The sequence below is a fragment of the Pseudorasbora parva genome, chromosome 16 (assembly GCF_024679245.1).
Source record: "Pseudorasbora parva isolate DD20220531a chromosome 16, ASM2467924v1, whole genome shotgun sequence".
Taxonomy (NCBI): domain Eukaryota; kingdom Metazoa; phylum Chordata; class Actinopteri; order Cypriniformes; family Gobionidae; genus Pseudorasbora; species Pseudorasbora parva.
In genome coordinates, this window is record NC_090187.1 from 41,493,265 (window position 1) to 41,512,484 (window position 19,220).

The window sequence follows — 19,220 nt, forward strand, 5'->3', positions numbered from 1 at the left end:
TCTTGTGTCCTTATGACATGGCATCCCAGTTTTCAACAAAAAAACTTTTTGACACATGACTGACACAGAACAGTTTTCCACTTTGCCACAGTCCATTTTAAATGAGCCTCGACCCAGAGAAAATGTCTGCACTTCTGGATCATGTTTAAATATGGCTTCTTTTTTGAACTATAGAGTTTTAGCCTGCAACGGCGAATAGCACGGTGGATTGTGTTCACCGACTGTTTTCTGGAAGTATTCCTGAGCCCATGAGGCCCGAAGATCACGAGCATCCAGTATGGTTTTCCAGCCTTGACACTTATGCACAGAGATTGTTTCAGATTCTCTGAATCATTGGATAATATTATGCACTGTAGATGGTGATAACTATTTGGAATTTCTCTTTTAGGAACTCCTTTCTGATATTGCTCCACTATTTTTCGCCACAGCATTTGGGGAATTGGCGATCCTCTTCCCATCTTGACTTCTGAGAGACACTGCCACTCTGAGAGGCTCTTTTTATACCCGATCATGTTACCAATTTACCTAATAAGTTGCAAATTGACCCTCCAGCTGTTCCATATATGTACATGTAACTTTTCCGGCCGCTTATTGCTACCTGTTCCAAATTTTTTGGAATGTGTAGTTCTCACGAAATCCAAAATGAGGCAATATTTGGCATGACATTTCAAAATCTCTCACTTTCAACATCTGGTATGTTAGTCATTATTGTCTCCTGATATTAATGAAGCTATAAAATGTGTATCATACTGCACTGCAGGACATTGTTGTCACTGTCTGAAATTTCCATATAGAGAAAAACAGCTCTGTACCTGTGTATTAGTGGTTTGCGCAACAGGAGTGGCTTCTGACAAGAGAGAGCTGAACTCCCGTGACAGCTCATCCGCTGTGGCCAAAGATGCATTCAATTCATCGTTGATGGACTGAACTACAACATACACACACAAACATTGAGTGAATAAACAGTAGCTGCTGTAACATGATGTAACAAGCCACTCCAGAACTATATAGCACCTTATTTGGCATTTTATCCTCACAAAGGTCTGAAAAATCTTCGCATGCTTAGACATGTAACCAATACTGTTATATCTGCTGCATCATGTCCTGTCCCACATTGCCTATACATAACTGCTGGTGTACTGAAATACTCACACATCAAGTTGCTGCCAAAGCTGCCCTGGGAGTTCATGGTGTTTGTGTTTCGGCAGACGGGACCTCCAATTCATTCAACACACAGCCTGAGTGAAGAAAGGAAGATCAGATTAATCTTTCATTGCCCATCATAATCTCCAACATCTAATCTTTTGGAAGAGCATGCTTTCTGACTGAAATATTAGAAATTACTTGTTTAAAGAAATCTATTAATTTGGTGCAAAAGTGATTTATTTTGTTCTGACAGTAGTTCTAACAGTCATTTACCCTTTTAAAGTCCTTCCTACTAGGTTTAATCTCATAAACACCTTGAACAACCAGTCTGTAACTATATTGATTTAAAGGGTTAGTTCACCCAAAAATGAAATTGATGTCATTAATGACTCACCCCAATGTCGTTCCACACCCGTAAGACCTCCGTTCATCCTCGAAACACAGTTTAAGATATTTTAGATTTAGTCCGAGGGCTTTCTGTCCTTTGAATGTAAGTGTATGCCCACTTGCTGTCCACGTCCAGAAGGTCATGAAAACATCATCAAAGTAGTCCATACGTGACATCAGTTGGTTAGTTAGACTCTTTTGAAGCGTCGACAATACATTTTGGTCCAAAAATAACAAAAAATACGACTTTATTTAGCATTGTCTTCTCTTCTGTGTTCCTCAAATAAAGATTTAAACGGTCATGAATCATGATTCGGATCGCGTGTCAAACTGGCAAACTGCTGAAATCACGTGACATTGGCGATATGAATCACGAATCAATCCGCTGATTCACAATTTGAATATTTATTTGAGGTTTGAAAACAAACGCGGAAGAGAAGACAATGCTGAATAAAGTCGTATTTTTTGTTATTTTTGGACCAAAATGTATTGTCGACGCTTCAAAAGAGTCTAACTAACCAACTGATGTCACATATGGACTACTTTGATGATGTTTTCATTCCCTTCTGGACGTGGGGCCTGTACCATAAGGCCGGTTTAGCTGGTTAGCCAGTTTTTTTTAAGCTTAATTTGTGCCAATCCTGGGTTTTAGGTACCATTAAAGTGGTTTGGCTTTTAGCTGTGTTCATCGCCATAGTAACTTACGCTCCACAGCTAACCTGCTCTGGGGCAGGTTATGTTCTGGATAAGAGATCTCAAACTGGACCAATCAGCTGTGAGTAAAGTGACACACCTCTGATTCAATAAAGCCACTCCCCCTGTTTCTGCTCCAAATTAAAGGTCACTGCATAGCAAATGTGTTTTAAAGACAAAAGCGTCTGGCTTTTAACTATGCTTATTCATAAAAAAATTTTTTTTGAATGATTTAGATAATTTATGTAATTATGATACCCTTAATCAATGACACATTTATCATTTTAGTTTAATCAATCAATTATAGGCACTTTGTTAAAATTAATATAAATAGCCTACATAAAATCATACAAAAAAGCTTTAAAATCAATAAATAAAACTTAAACAAAGAAGCTTACTGAGCTTAAATGTTCAATTTTCTCTATATCAACTAAACTAACTAACATAACATAACTAACATAACTTTTACTTGCATACTCTTAACTTGCATACTATTTTTTCTTTAAGTTGTTCTCTTTCTTCTTGCGTTTTTTAAATTTATTTATTCTTAATTTTTTCAATCATGTAATATTCTACAGAAGAGAGAAATTAATCTCACTGCTTGTCTCGCGAGAAGTGAATCTCAGTTCCACAGCGTGTTATTGGCTGTCCACTGCTGATGTCACAGCGTGTGATTGGCTGTTCACTAATGATGTCACAGCTAAACTCCTGAACTCAAGATCAAAGCCTGAGTTGACAGAGAAAGCTGATGATCAGCATCATGGGACCAACAAAGCCTTAATACAATGGTTTGGTTTTGTCAACTCAAAACTAATCCTGTAACCCTGAGTTTGTTAAACTACCATCATGGTACAGGCCCGTGGACAGCAAGTGGGCATACACTTACATTCAAAGGACAGAAAGGCCTCGAACTAAATCTAAAATATCTTAAACTGTGTTCAGAGGATGAACGGAGGTCTTACTGGTGTGGAACGACATTGGGGTGAGTCATTAATGAAAGAAATTTCATTTTTGGGTGAACTAAGCAACTAACCCTTTAAATCTCACAAGCCATCTTGTCAAGGTTTCCACAAAAAAATGAAGCAGCACAACAGTTCTCAGCATTGATAATAATCAGAAGTTTCTTGAGCAGCAAATCAGCCTATCAGAATGATTTCTGAAGGATCATGTGACACTGAAGACCAGAGTAATGATGCGGAAATTTCAGCTTACATTTTATGAAAACAGAAAGCAATTACTTTACATTTTCATGTTATTGAAATTTGAACAATATTGCTGTTTGTGTGTGTGTGTGTGTGTGTGTGTGTGTGTGTGTGTGTGTGTGTGTGTGTGTGTGTGTGTGTGTGTGTGTGTGTGTGTGTGTGTGTGTGTGTGTGTGTGAGCCTGTTTATGTGGTTTATGAGGACACAAATTTGTATAACTACATGGGTATTACACTGGTATTACACTATAAATGTAATTTATGAGGACATATCAAATGTCCTCATAATTCAAATGGCCTTAAAAACATACTAATGATGTTTTTTTGAGGAAGTAAAAATGCAGAATGTTTCCTGTGATGGGTAGGTTTAGGGGTAGGGGCAGTGTAAGGGGATAGAAAATACGGTTTGTACAGTATAAAAACCATTACGCCTATGGAGAGTCCCTGTAAACCACATAGACCAACATGTGTGTGTGTGTGTGTGTGTGTGTGTGTGTGTGTGTGTGTGTGTGTGTGTGACCTCGATTTAACAGATTAATGAGTCATGCTCATTCTGCAATAGTGAAGAAATAAAACATGCCCAACCTACTAAAATTATACAGCAAGACTTGCGAGACAGGATGACTTTCTAATGAATTCCAACACAGTCCAAAAATGCAGTCCTAGAAACGCCCAGTCCCACGTCCAACATCTGTTTTCATCTATACTGCAACCCCTTCTTTACACCAGTGTAATGAACTGCTACTGTAAAGCCATTCGATCAAGAGCAAGTGACACATGACTTATGACCTTCACATGCTGATGTGTCTATATACTTCCTCCCAACATGTGGGCTGTGCATAGACAGATTGTGTGCATATCTGAATGTTTTGTTAGATTTCACCCTCTCTAAGTAAAAAAAAAAATCCTAATAATGAATAAAAAACACTGTATTAGTTATTTGCGCAGTGTTATGTGAGGGAAGAAGTTCATAATCATCATTCATTTTACAAAGTTAATAAATGCTTCAGCATGCAAATATTGTCATTTGTGCAGCAATGACTTATGAATAACATTAAGCTGATACTTGGTGAACTTTGAGTGTATTAGTTAACTGCTTCCCAGGCACTCGTTCACTTTCATAAGCTTCTCTGTGCCGACACATTCACTCTTCACAGTGTAATAAACAGTGTGTACATTTACTTTCTGTGCTCTCTTTCCAAAACAGCACCATGACGGATCTAGAGCATTGCCTGGGTCACCTCAACAAGTGCCTTCCTTTCCTAAAATAAAGTGGCAAGATTTCTGAAATTTACTTGAGTGGTCAATATACCATTAAAATTTTCAATCTAATTTAGGGATGCACCGTTATGGAAATTTTGGCCGATAACCGATAAATTGGCCGATAAATCTAAATCCAAATCTTTATCTAATTTCCGAGGGCCTGATTACAAAAATAAAAGTCTCACCATTAAAAGCCATGTCCAAGCTCACAATTATAATGTTATCATATGACAGACTTGACCATATTTTCCTTTTGAAGCGATTCCAATCATATTTCAAGTCATTCAAAACCATCACGGCAAACAATGTGTATCTGAAGTGTCTCAGATGAGGGAAATAATACACTATTTATCAGCTTTAATATACTGTATCTGAAAAATGTTCTTATTGGGCCAGTAACCATAACATAAAAATACACATATATTGGTCGATACTGATATTGTGGCTGATTTATTGTGCATGCCAAATCTAATTACCAAGTTAAAACCATCATGTTCAGTTTTATTTCAAACATGGGGAATGTTAGGGTCAAAGACTTGCTCATATTTTCATTCAGATCTGAAAAATGTATTCAAAAATGTATGCAATTTATTACATAATTATATATTTTTTATTAGACATTTAAGATGTTTTTTTGTAGAATAGCCTGCACACTGATATGAAAGAAAACATCTGTTTACTATTTCAGCATATTTGATTTACCTATTATTTTAAATGTAATGCAAAAGCTGAATTTGACTCCAGTCTTCAGTGTCACATGATCCTCCAGAGATCCTTCTGATATGATGATTTACTGCTTAAGAAACATGTGAAAGAAATTTTTGATATTTTTATGGAAATTGTAATTCATTTGTATTAATTAACATAGAAATATTTTGTAAGAGTCATGTAAAAGTTTGATCAATGATCAATTGAATGCATCCTGGCTGCATTATGGTATCCTAATGCATCCCACCGTTTTGAATGACAGTTTCTCATTGTTTTTATAACTAAATATAAACAAACTGGTATTACGCAACATCTACCACATTGGGTGTTATATTTTTTTAATACTTTGCATGGTTTATCTGAATGCACAGTAAAAACAAACAGTGGGAAAAAGAAAGAAAAAAAACCCAACAATAGCCATCATCCGCTCTATCTGTACTCTCACACACTCTGTTTTTGTTCGTCGTCTGATCTTAATCCCGGAGCTCCACCTCTCATTTCAGGGGTGGCTGATAATTTAGCACTTTTGTTGCAATGCCGTTGGACTGGGATCTGGTACAGCGAGCCTGGAATGTGAAGGTTAATTATAACTCTCGTCCTGCTCTGATAAGAAGACCTAGCCCATTCTGAGCCTGGGGCAGAAGCCACAACTAAAAGATTAAGACAGCAGTGCTTTCCACTGATGAATCAGGGCGTGGTGACAGAAACCATCTGCTCACTTTCTCTCTCTCAACACAGTTTCTCAATCAGTTGTTACAGTTGTTCTTTAACCTGATATGTATTCAAAGGAACATTTTGAATATTGAATATTGTAAATCTTAATCTCGGTCCTATAAATTTAAAATGTATATAAAGCTGCAGGAACTGATCAATAATAATCGATTATCAGTTAATTGCTATGGTTGTTTTTATTATTTATCCTTTTTTTCCACTTTAACTTCTCCCTGTATTTTTAATTGCGGTTCACAGTTATGTCATTCAGTCAAAAGTGATCAAACACCTTTTTATGTTCAGCCAAATCAACGTAAAACTTGTATTTAATATTTTACTTTTGTTTCTGAGAATTTTATGTTTATGTTTATTTGACAGATTTTTTTATGTTTGTAAGTAATATTTATGCAATAATTCTGACAACACAATATTCATTCAATATTTAACCCATTGTTCCTAATTTATCATTTTTCAATTAAAGCTATTTCATTTTAAAATAGAGACATGGTCTTTAAAAGTCCTATTTTTGAAGGCAGAAAACTATCTGAAATGCTGTGGTGTGACCAACAAGATGTATTGCTTTTATTTGGTGAATATATATTTAGATCATCTCAAATACTATTTTCTTTTGTCAAGGTTTAGAATACCTTTTTTTTTTTGAAGATTTGAAGTGTTTTTCCATCCATTTTACTACAGTCAAACCTGAACAGAGAAATACATTTTGTTACATTTGTAACAACAAAATTCTATACCAATGAAACTGATATATATATATATATATATATATATATATATATATATATATATATATATCAGTTTCATTTTCAAAAAACCCATCAGTTTTTGTTGTTATATGTAACAGAGCTTGTTTATGATAATCCAAATGTGGTATTTCCATGCAATTTCGATTTGGCTGCAGATCATCAGCGCGAGGCGTCTGGTAAGTGTGCATGGCTGCATCGTCACACCTTTTGCACCTCGCACGTTTTTGTACTTAGCTGACTGAAGGCATGAAAAGCAGATGATTGCAGAAATATAGCCTTAGGCCCCGATCACACTGAACACGTTTTTCGGGTTCAAAAACGCGAGGCACACTGCACTGCCTTTTTTGGTTAGCGTTTTTAATTCAGAAAAGAGCAGTACGCTGCGGGTATTTTTTTTATGTTTCTAGGCAACCCCCGAATCACCTGTACTGTCAGTCAAATCAATGTAACGGTCAACACAACGGAAGGCCCGCCTCTCCATTCGATTGGACAAAAGAAAATAAAACGTGATGACGTCGGGCGCTTTTCCGCTCAGAGTTGACTTTTTTTCAACTCCTTGCGCTCGGAGCGATCCTTCAAAAACGCGAGGCGCAGCAAGCGGTTAAAACGGCAGCCGCCCAGGGCGCATAAGCAGCGTGCAAAACGCTCTCTTCCAACCGAAATCCATTCAAAAAAGCCGCCTCTCGCTACAAAAACGCGTTCTGTGTGATCGAGGCCTTAGGAGTGAGTGAGTGAGTGAGTGAGTGAGTGAATGAGTGAGTGAGTGAGTGAGTGAGTGAGTGAGTGAGTGAGTGAGTGAGTGAGTGAGAGAGTGATTGAGTGAGTGAGTCAGTGACTGTGCTAGTGAGTGAGTGAGTGAGTGAGTGAGTGAGTGAGTGAGTGAGTGAGTGAGTAAGTGTGTGAGTGTGAGTGAGTGAGTGAGTGAGTGAGTGAGTGAGTGAGTGAGTGAGTGAGTGAGTGAGTGAGTGTGAGTGAGTGAGTAAGTGTGTGAGTGTGTGAGAGAGTGATTGAGTGAGTGAGTCAGTGACTGTGCTAGTGAGTGAGTGAGTGAGTGAGTGAGTGAGTGAGTGTGAGTGAGTGAGTGAGTGAGTGAGTGAGTGAGTGAGTGAGTGTGAGTGAGTGAGTGAGTGAGTGAGTGAGTGAGTGTGAGTGAGTGAGTGAGTGAGTGAGTGAGTGAGTGAGTGAGTGAGTGAGTGAGTAAGTGTGTGAGTGTGTGAGAGAGTGAGAGAGTGATTGAGTGAGTGAGTCAGTGACTGTGCTAGTGAGTGAGTGAGTGAGTGAGTGAGTGTGAGTGAGTGAGTGAGTAAGTGTGTGAGTGTGTGAGAGAGTGAAAGAGTGATTGAGTGAGTGAGTCAGTGACTGTGCTAGTGAGTGAGTGAGTGAGTGTGAGTGAATGAGTGAGTAAGTGTGTGAGTGTGTGAGAGAGTGAGAGAGTGATTGAGTGAGTGAGTCAGTGACTGTGCTAGTGAGTGAGTGAGTGAGTGAGTGAGTGAGTGAGTGAGTGAGTGAGTGAGTGTGAGTGAGTGATTGAGTGATTGAGTGATTGAGTGAGTGAGTGTGTGAGTGAGTGAGTGTGAGTGAGTGATTGAGTGAGTGAGTGTGTGAGTGAGTGACTGAGTGATTGAGTGAGTGAGTCAGTGACTGTGCTAGTGAGTGAGTGAGTGAGTGAGTGAGTGTGAGTGAGTGATCGAGTGAGTGAGTAAGTGTGTGAGTGTGTGAGTGAGTGACTGAGTGATTGAGTGAGTGAGTCAGTGACTGTGCTAGTGAGTGTGTGTGAGTGAGTGAGTGAGTGAGAATGTCTCTTTTGTACTTTCATGTTTTAGTGATATTTGATACTCCTTCCTTAATTATAATTTTTGCATTGCATTGTGGCTGAATAATTACATTTTATTTCATGGATTTATGTATTTGCAAAAACTTGCTTTGTGTTACGGTATGTATTGGGGTTTACATACTTTTAGAATCAAGTCCACAATTTTTGGACCGAGTTTCAAATCACTGATGAAGATTTTACCCCCCCCCCCCCCCTCTCTAAAATAATAAAATAAATAAATAAAATAAATGAATGGTCTAAAACGACAAATAATACTAGAAGGTTAAAATGGTAAACAAAGCTAATATTTTTTGTTTAAAATGCAATATTTATATTTTTTCCACATGTTTCAATAGAGCCTAAATCAACATTTTTGTAAATTATTAAAATGAATTAAATTAGAAAATAATTTGACTATGTTTTTGATTAATTTATTAATGTTTTAAATATTTTATTATCAAGGTTTAAAAGTTCTTTTTTTTTTGTCATCCAATTAATCAACAAAATAATCCTAAATTGGCGTTGCAGCCCTACATTTATATTAGGCAGGTTTTATTTGTAAAGAGTTTATACATCATCAAGCTTCATCTTGAAGGCGAATCATTACAAAGAAATGGTAAATACAGACCAATCACTATCTACAGACGTGATAACAACTGGGACATTGTGTACGAACATAAGCTCCATTTAGGTCACCACAGTTCTCCAGAAGGTTAATTAAGGAAATAGTTCACCTAACAATGAAGATTGAAAAAATTAAAAGAATTTTTTTTTTTTTTGAAAGATTGTATTTGTTTTTCTGAACACAACTGACTTCTTTTGTGTTATACCAAAGTAATTCACCAACTTGGAGTGACAAAAACCATATAAGTCACTTAATAATAAGTGAACATTAATGACACATCTCAGACATGACGCTACCCTATAATAACCAAAGTCATTGCTGTAGAGACAACAAGTCTAGTGTTTCATAGTCTAGCTGACAAGAAAAAAACTAAGCCATGAATTCAAGCAGCATGTAATAGTTTAGGAATTCATGTAGGACAAAACAGGTGTAATGATTTATAACCAACTGAGCCAGATAAACTCTCAGAAAAAAAAGGTACAAAAGCTGTCACTGGGGCGGTATCTTTTTAAAAGGTTTATTTTTTTGTCTCTTTTAAGGACTAATATACACATTTTAGGTAATAATATGTACCTCTGAGGTACAAATATGCACTCTTTAGTTACAAAAGTGTTTGAAAAGGGACTCCCCCAGTTACCACTTTTGTACCTTTTTGCTGAGAGTGTGGGAGGTTCATCAGATAAAGAATAAAAATCAATTACACAAATATGCAACGGTTGAAAAATGGCCACGTACATAAGCACAGAACTCTGCTCTTACAATGAAAGGCATTGATTACATGGATCTTTTTAGATGATAGTACGTTTTAGGGTTTTATTTCAAAACCTTGAAAAGGCTGCTTCTGAAGGGGAGTGGAGCTTTATCATTACATGGACCATTGACTGGATACAAAAGATCCAAATCTTATGAACCTCACCCCATTGTCACACTGTGGGCTTTCGCTCAAGGTAGTCCTACGAACTTGGTCATGTGAACTAACCACCAGGGTGGTTCCCGAAAACAAAATTTTCCCCAAGGGCCATTTTTCTGGTTGCATTCACACCACCAGTAGGAACTCTGAAGTGACATAAGCCAGCTGACAGTGATGTCATTTAAGTATGGCGTTCAACTCTTCGTTTCTGTTGTGTGTTGTGAGTTGTGTGACAGTGGAGATGGAGGGTATAGATGACGCATAAATTAAGAAGCAAAAAGAAGGGCTAAGAGATGACATCTTGCAGTGCCAGATGTTAAACGTGTGCCGGTATGCGTGGTAATAAGAAATATCACTATAATGAACATGCACTATATTGTTATCGTGGGCACTTCAAAATACATTGAATAATTATTTATGAATTATTCCGATTTTTTCATGCATTTTGAGAATACTTTCCCCATCAAATGGTTAAAATGCACAACACCGCTGTGTGTACTGATATAAAGAGAATCGATGAGAAGTGCATGGCAGAACGAGTGAAGAAGTTGCGATGAATGAAAACACACATTCACTCTCTGACAGCAGATGGCGCTGATGCAACAGCAGAAAAGCACCCATTATCCCGGCGGTGACCCTGTTAACAAATCAGCTGTGCTACTTTCTGGTTCTGAACAATATTTAAAGCTACACTGTGTAACTTTTTTAGTTTATTCTCAGCTAAAAACACTTAGTTCTTTCAAATATATATGTGCTCATTAATGTATATTTACTTCTTTCAAGTAATATTCTCGTAAGTTTATAATATGCCATTGAAAATACATACGGGTGAGGGGTTTGATTGCCGGTCGCCATGTTGCCCCACCATCTTGAAAGTACATTAGCCATAGAGGGACATACCCGTAAATTAGAGCTTCGCCTTTTGCGCTTTAACACTCGATGGCACAGTGTCGAAAGTGAAGAGGGGGATTGCTTGAGGCTGCTATATGAAAAAGCCTTTTTGAAAGTCTGTTGCTGATGGAGGATCACTCTTATTCTCGAGGATATGTATCAGAGTCGCAAGGAAGCGAAAAAGATAATTAAGACGGCAACGCAACAGGCAAATCAACAAGACAAAAGTGAATATTGGAGTGGCCTTTCCAAGATGGAAAGAGCTCATGAGGAGTAACAATTTTAAAATGGACGCCGACGTTGCCTGCTTTCTTCACAACAGGTAATCTGCCACCGTAGGAGTTAAAACGAAATCGGAATTGAGAGGAACAGAAACTAATATTCACTGGATGGTCAAATACCTTTTCACCACTAGATGGGGGAAAATACCACACAGTGTAGCTTTAAATTATTCAAACGGCCATTCAGATGTTTGTATTAACAATGGTGTTTGATCACAGCACCAAAACCTTAAAGGTGCACTATGCAACTTTCCGTCCACTGGAGGGCGCCTATTCTAAACAAAGGTGTAGTTTGATGACGCAAAGTGTGAGCGCAGCATCTTGGGACATGTGGTCTTCACCTCACAGCCGGTGGAAAATAGGACTCGGGCAGAAATCATGTTCATGGATGCGGTTATTAACGTTACTGGAGTGTGAAGCAGAGCAGGAGCGAGTGTTATGGACCTGAGCACGGCCGCCGGAGCGATTGTTATACACACACACGGCTCGCGAGCACCGGGACTTTTATTATGACGGGACGGGACACATTCGCCGGGCGCCCACACTGATCCGCTCTTCCGGTTATGATTTTGAGGTAATGCAGCTCTGTTTATCATATTAGATACATTTAAGTGTGTTGAAAATGATGTTATGACGTTACTCTGTGCGTTCACTTGTTCACACTGCTAAGAGTAAAGCGCTCCTGCCAAATAAAAGCCGAATCCGAGGGTAGCGCAGATATGACGCAATTGACAGGCGACTCCCTCAAACGCAATACTGAAACGTCCCAGTCCTTAGTTAAAATAGCAATTTTCTCACAATTTACAAATAGTCGAAACATCTGGGATATTGTAAGTACTCAACTGAACAAAATATATAACACCGGCCTAGTGGTTTTTGGATATTTTACTGCAAAAATACCACATAGTGCACCTGTAAGGGGCAGTGGAGTAGATTGTATATTATTTGTATTTTGAGTGTACTACTATTTCTTCCCATTGACTTCCATTCAACTGAATTGAATGCATCAGACTGGAAAGCGGAAATGCAATGCAAATGCAAATTCGCATCATGTGGCGACGTGTGACTAGTAGAAGATCGATATTGTCACAGCGCGACCTCTTGGCGGAATTAAAAGAAAAATATTTTCGCAGAAAGATTGTATATTATTTGCATTTTGAGTGTACTACTGTTTGTTATATGTTGAATTCAAGTTTATAAAAAATACCATACCCTGTTAAAGAGTATGTTTTATATAGTACATTATGAATATGTGTAGTATGAATGTAACGGAGGCCAGCGGAAATGGATTTCAGACGCAGTGCTAAAGATTACTAGGCTAGTTTTTTTTTTTTTACTGAAATATTTTTACATTTTAATCTGGACTAAAACATGCCCTTGTTAGAAAATGTTTTGATACTTTATTGTTTGGTGACACTTTCCATTAAGGCTCCATCAGATTTTTTAATTTTTTAATTAAAAGTTGTAACTGTATTATTTAATGGATCAACTAACATGAATTAATAGATTTATATTTTTTACTTTACATGCATTGCACTTCGACACAAGAGCACATCGTGTTTTTTGTGTCAATTAGGCCTATGGCAAAAATAAAAAGTAATAAAAACTCAACATAAACTCACTTTGAAAACAGCTTATGAGAAGCAAAATCGAAGCTATTATAACATAAACTTAACGTGTAATGTTAAAGTTTGTTTTCACATTTATGCTCATCGGAAGCAGGACCTACCGACATCCCCGAGTAAACAAGTCAACATCCGACTTTAAGTGGCATTCCAGACGACATTTCCAAGAATGAGTTGGGAAAAATTAGGGTACTTTTGCCAATACAGGGAGTGCAGAATTATTAGGCAAATTAGTATTTTGACCAAATCATCCTCGTTATGCATGTTGTCTTACTCCAAGCTGTATAGGCTGGAAAGCCTACTACCAATTAAGCATATTTGGTGATGTGCATCTCTGTAATGAGAAGGGGTGTGGTCTAATGACATCAACACCCTATATCAGGTGTGCATAATTATTAGGCAACTTCCTTTCCTTTGGCAAAATGGGTCAAAAGAAGGACTTGACAGGCTCAGAAAAGTCAAAAATAGTGAGATATATTGCTGTAGTGATTTTTACTTTTGTCCACCCAAGGACACTAAGTAAGAGAGTGATTGGTACTCACGTCACCGCTGACGTTGTGAATTTGGATCACACGTCACTTAAGGTGTGGTTATGAGTACATCAGATGACCACCTTCCCCCCTGTTAGTTTGGGACACTAGTCAAGGCCTTTTACCTTGGCTGTATGAGAACACTCCGCACAGGAGGCTGCCCAGTCATTTATAATGAATGTAAAGGGGGGAGAGTTGGTCAGCTGATTTATCTGAAAGATTGGTGAGATTTCTAACTTGTAGAGCCTTTTCTGCCTTATCAGCACAAGGAAGACACAATTGTAATAAAATAGATTTTATTAACAAAAGATAAACAGAACAATTAACACAACTACTAAATGAATACAATGAATGATAAAGGAATAAAGTGCGTAAAATGCATAAAATACATGTGAGTAAGTAAAGTGTGGCTATAGAAGAGTTACGTTATCTTATGGAAAGATAAACTGTTGTTTCTCTAAAACTAAGGTGAAGAACCTTATAATGCATTAAACAAATAAACGAATGATTATTTGTTATGAACTAGCATCAGTTATATTACGTCTAATGTAAATTAGAAAATCATATATTGATAATATACAACAATGCCAAGGTCTCTAGAAAGAGGTTTGGTTAAGTGATATTTACGTTCCACGTGGTTGAGTAAGCAGTCCGATGGTGATGACTTCTTCCACTGGTTTTGCTGGGAGACAGTGCAGTAAAGAAAGGAGCTGGAATCCGTTTCAACAGCCCTGAACACAAAGATCTGTGGGATGCTGATCTCCTGGGGCACCAAAGGGTCCTAAAATCTGGAACACGCAGATGAGGCCCTGAAGTAGGTGCAGAAGGTCCTTAATCTGGAACACGCAGACGAAGGAACCTTGAAGTGAAGGTTTGCTCTCCTGAGCTTAACCTTGTTGCAAATGTCTCTGTGTGTCTTCTGTCTCTTTGGACCAGACACTCAGAAGTTGGTCAATCTGCTCTGGTCTCTTTAGCATGGAGACTCGGGACGTGCTGTAGTCGTCTCGCTGGACTAAAACTCTGAACGTAGTGTTGGTTAATGTCTCTTTCCTCACAGGCTGGAGGCTCAGAACGTTGTCGTATCTGTCACTGCCTCACAAGCTGTAGATTCAGATCCTCTGATCTTGTGTTGTCTCTCTGGTTAAACCAGAGGCTCAGAACTTGGTTGCTCTATCACAGTCTAATCCTCGACGGACAGACTCAGAACTTGGTGAACTGTTTGTCTCTCGGATGTGGAGACTCAGAACCTGGTTGCTCTGTCACAGTCTAATCCTCAAGGGACAGACTCAGAACTTGGTGAACTGTTTGTCTCTCGCGTGGAGGAGACTCAGAACAAGGAGTGTCTATTGAAAGGGTACCTTTATCCTTTTCCGAATAGGAGGAGATTGCAATTTGGCGCTTCTCCATTCCAGTGTTGCTATTGGCTGCTGGCATCAGAGAGGGCACACAGTGTGGCCCACCCTTCTTTCCCCTGTGGAACTCATTTGCATACTGTACACAGTTAGAAGTCTTTAAAGGGTCTTTAAAGTTCATCAATGCATTTCTCACTTTCCAAACCACCATCAGAATACCCTTGGCAATATACTAAACACATAGACACCAAACATGATGGAAAAAGATTGAACTGTCATGTGTTCATTCATTTGTTCATTAACAGCTGAGTTTGTGGAAGATGTTGCATTACAAATAGCTGTCACTGAGAATACTTATTTCTCTGAATAAGTATGAGATGGATATGTGTAGTTTACATCAGTCTTAAGGTTTCCAAACATAGTTGTGAATGGATTTGGATGGATCAGTTTTGGTCTTTCTTTGTTTCACCCACTACTGCTGAGGTCCCGAGGAATGTTTATGGCCGTCACAAATCAGGCCAATAGGGATCAATCTCTAGATGGGTGAAGGGCAGAAACTGCATGTGGACCAATGAGAAGTCCTGTCCTTCCTGGGCTTGGTACTAGAGGTCTTCTTCTTGCCCTCAAAGAGGTGTCTGGATGTTGTCCAAGCATCTTTATCTGATGGGTTGGACATCTTGTTTGTGCTAGTCCAACAAGATCCAATCAAAATGGAGCAAACCTTTGTCCACTGTTATGGGCAAAGAGGGGCCCGGCCATAAACTGGGCCCTGGAATTCTGGTGTCCACTACATTGCAGAGGGATGCAGCAGTCTTAAAATAGCCAAGCTTCTGAAGCGTGATCATCGAACAATCAAGCGTTTCATTCAAAATAGTCAACAGGGTCGCAAGAAGCGTGTGGAAAAACCAAGGCGCAAAATAACTGCCCGTGAACTGAGAAAAGTCAAGCGTGCAGCTGCCAAGATGCCACTTGCCACCAGTTTGGCCATATTTCAGAGCTGCAACATCACTGGAGTGCCCAAAAGCACAAGGTGTGCAATACTCAGAGACATGGCCAAGGTAAGAAAGGCAGAAAGTCGACCACCACTGAACAAGACACACAAGCTGAAACGTCAAGACTGGGCCAAGAAATATCTCAAGACTGATTTTTCTAAGGTTTTATGGACTGATGAAATGAGAGTGAGTCTTGATGGGCCAGATGGATGGGCCCGTGGCTGGATTGGTAAAGGGCAGAGAGCTCCAGTCCGACTCAGACACCAGCAAGGTGGAGGTGGAGTACTGGTTTGGGCTGGTATCATCAAAGATGAGCTTGTGGGGCCTTTTCGGGTTGAGGATGGAGTCAAGCTCAACTCCCAGTCCTACTGTCAGTTTCTGGAAGACACCTTCTTCAAGCAGTGGTACAGGAAGAAGTCTGCATCCTTCAAGAAAAACATGATTTTCATGCAGGACAATGCTCCATCACACGCGTCCAAGTACTCCACAGCGTGGCTGGCAAGAAAGGGTTTAAAAGAAGAAAATCTAATGATATGGCCTCCTTGTTTACCTGATCTGAACCCCATTGAGAACCTGTGGTCCATCATCAAATGTGCGATTTACAAGGAGGGAAAACAGTACACCTCTCTGAACAGTGTCTGGGAGGCTGTGGTTGCTGCTGCACGCAATGTTGATGGTGAACAGATCAAAACACTGACAGAATCCATGGATGGCAGGCTTTTGAGTGTCCTTGCAAAGAAAGGTGGCTATATTGGTCACTGATTTGTTTTTGTTTGGTTTTTGAATGTCAGAAATGTATATTTGTGAATGTTGAGATGTTATATTGGTTTCACTGGTAAAAATAAATAATTGAAATGGGTATCAATTTGTTTTTTGTTAAGTTGCCTAATAATTATGCACAGTAATAGTCACCTGCACACACAGATATCCCCCTAAAATAGCTAAAACTAAAACTTCCAAAAATATTCAGCTTTGATATTAATGAGTTTTTTTGTGTTAATTGAGAACATGGTTGTTGTTCAATAATAAAATTAATCCTCAAAAATACAACTTGCCTAATAATTCTGCACTCCCTGTAGATATATAAACTATAAAAAAAATTCAGCCATCATTTACTCTCTGTGAGTAAATGATCAAATTTTCATTTTTGGGTGCAAAATAAAACTCATATTATACTGAAATAGCAACATAAACACAAAGACAGACACAAAAAGACACTGAAAAAACCGTCAAGTGCACTGCATCTCCTGCCATTGTTGAAATCTCAGAACAATAAACTCAACAAATCAAGAAATTTGACCAGATCTGGCTTAACATTTTGGGTTGATACACAGGATTGGGGAGTGTCAGGTGTAATTTCAGACAATGATGGCCATCAAACATTCTGACTAATCCCTGTTAGTCATCCTGATATCATAGGTGAGTTTTAATACAACTCACATTCTTTCTGACCCATGATATTAGTCACTTCTGTTTTCCTAAATGGTTTGTGCAGCCCTGTGTGTGAGGGAGTGCAATCTAAAGAGTCTCAAATAACATTTGCTTCTGGAATCTCTCAAGTCTTCAGAATTACAAGCTTAACATTCCTTGTGAATCACACAGGACATCTAACATCCACTGCGACCGCGTCCAACCTTTACAGCATTAACCGCAGTGCACACAAGGACGGGCTGGCACGGGATTGAAACAGCATGCAAATTTGTTGGTTTATAAAGTGCAAAAGGGAGACAGAAAAATGTCCGAAACAAGTTGTAGCAGGACAGGATTGAACAGATATGCAGTTCATCTAGTTCCGACAACTTGGTGATAAATCAGCACTGAGTACTAAAACAATTGGACCCATTCCCAACACTGTTCAAAAAGGGCATGAAGGTGGTATTTACTGACCTGCTTCAGAAGAATGTACAAACAAAAACCCACTGTTGAGCAAAATATATTTTCTGAAATGGCATGGTTAGTTTTGTACTAAACCAGGCTTTAATAGTTCATATAGTGATAATAGGGAGGAGGAAAAAAAGACCCGAATTTTATTAAGAGGCCCAAACAAGTAAATCATTGAGATCGTTAAAACACTATAGCATATTTCTTATGCATATACTAATATCAGTTGTCACTATATATCGCCCAATAAAATGGGATAGTTAAGCCAAAATTAATTTTGTCATCCCTGAATTAGTTGACTGTAGCCATTGACTTCTATAGTATAAAATGGTATTCATAAATAATACTACAAAAATAAATTAGCCAATAATAGTCAATGACTCCCGAAAACTGTCTGGTTCCCTACATTCTTTATAATATATTATTTTGTGTTCAACAGAAGAAAGAAACTCATACAGGTTTAGAATAACTTGAGGGTGAGTAAGTGATGACAAAATGTTCATTTTGGGGTGAGCTATCTCTTTAAGACAACATTTAAATTCTTATTTGTATGCTCATAGCTCTATAATTGTATAATGCAATACAATTATGCTTGAGAGATGTACAAATAATGCCTGTTGTATCAGATTCAACATACATTTGAACATGATTTGTCTAAAAAATTATAAAGTGTTAATCTTGAAATATAACAATGAAGGTGGACATTTTTTGAGTTATACTAAAAGCCTTTTACTTGCTAGAACAATGTGTACTGTTTTTTTAAGCCAATGTTTTTTATCATTTAGAGGCCTTGATATATCAAATATGATACAGTAGGCTTTATAGGGTTAAACATATGTAACAAAAAGCAACTGGGCTTTCATGTTGACAGGCCTTGATTTAGGACGCTTTAATATTCTGAACAACACAAAGTACTACATTATTACTAAATAAATAAGAGCTCGAATAAACTTTTGAGCAAATCAAAGACTTCACTGAGGTTGAATAATGAATAATAAATTGTTCAATGAGAACAGACTTCAAAAGCTTTTTCCAAGACATCTGATTCTCATTAAAGCTTCTCTGACTCCTCCTTCCACGTTTTCTAACACAAAGGCGCATCAAAAACTTTTGAAACAGCACATATTTTAAGATATATAATACTTAAAAAGGTTCGTAAAAAGGCCTGGCCATAACGAACACTCGAGTCCACTGTACAATCAAATCCAAGTAAAAATGCTAAAACTCTCAGTCAAAAGTACAATAACAAAACATTCCTGTACCTTGAATAGCTCTATTATGTTGTCGTGCTGTGTAAAGTCCTAGAATTTAGTCCCGCTGAGCATGGATAAGTTACATGACTAACTGAAAAACATTTCAATGGTGTTTCACTCTTGCCTGTGAAGTTCTGAGATCTTCAGTCCAGCCCACCGCGTCTGAAACCCGACCCAGGTGTTTCACACGCACA

The 19,220-nt window shown here is 38.2% G+C and overlaps 1 protein-coding gene across 1 annotated transcript in view; it reads right to left on the bottom strand.

Annotated features, from left to right (window-relative positions):
- ppp1r13l (protein phosphatase 1, regulatory subunit 13 like) overlaps positions 1–19,187 on the bottom strand; it is a 36,558-nt gene extending 17,371 nt beyond the window's left edge. The window contains exons 1-3 of the mRNA XM_067419065.1: positions 19,036–19,187; positions 1,153–1,238; positions 813–928 (exon numbers count right to left, since the gene is read on the bottom strand). Of these exons, the coding sequence (XP_067275166.1) occupies positions 813–928; positions 1,153–1,189 (153 nt within the window). The 5' untranslated portion in view covers positions 1,190–1,238; positions 19,036–19,187. The remainder of the gene's footprint in view (positions 1–812; positions 929–1,152; positions 1,239–19,035) is intronic.
- Positions 19,188–19,220: the final 33 nt, after the last annotated feature.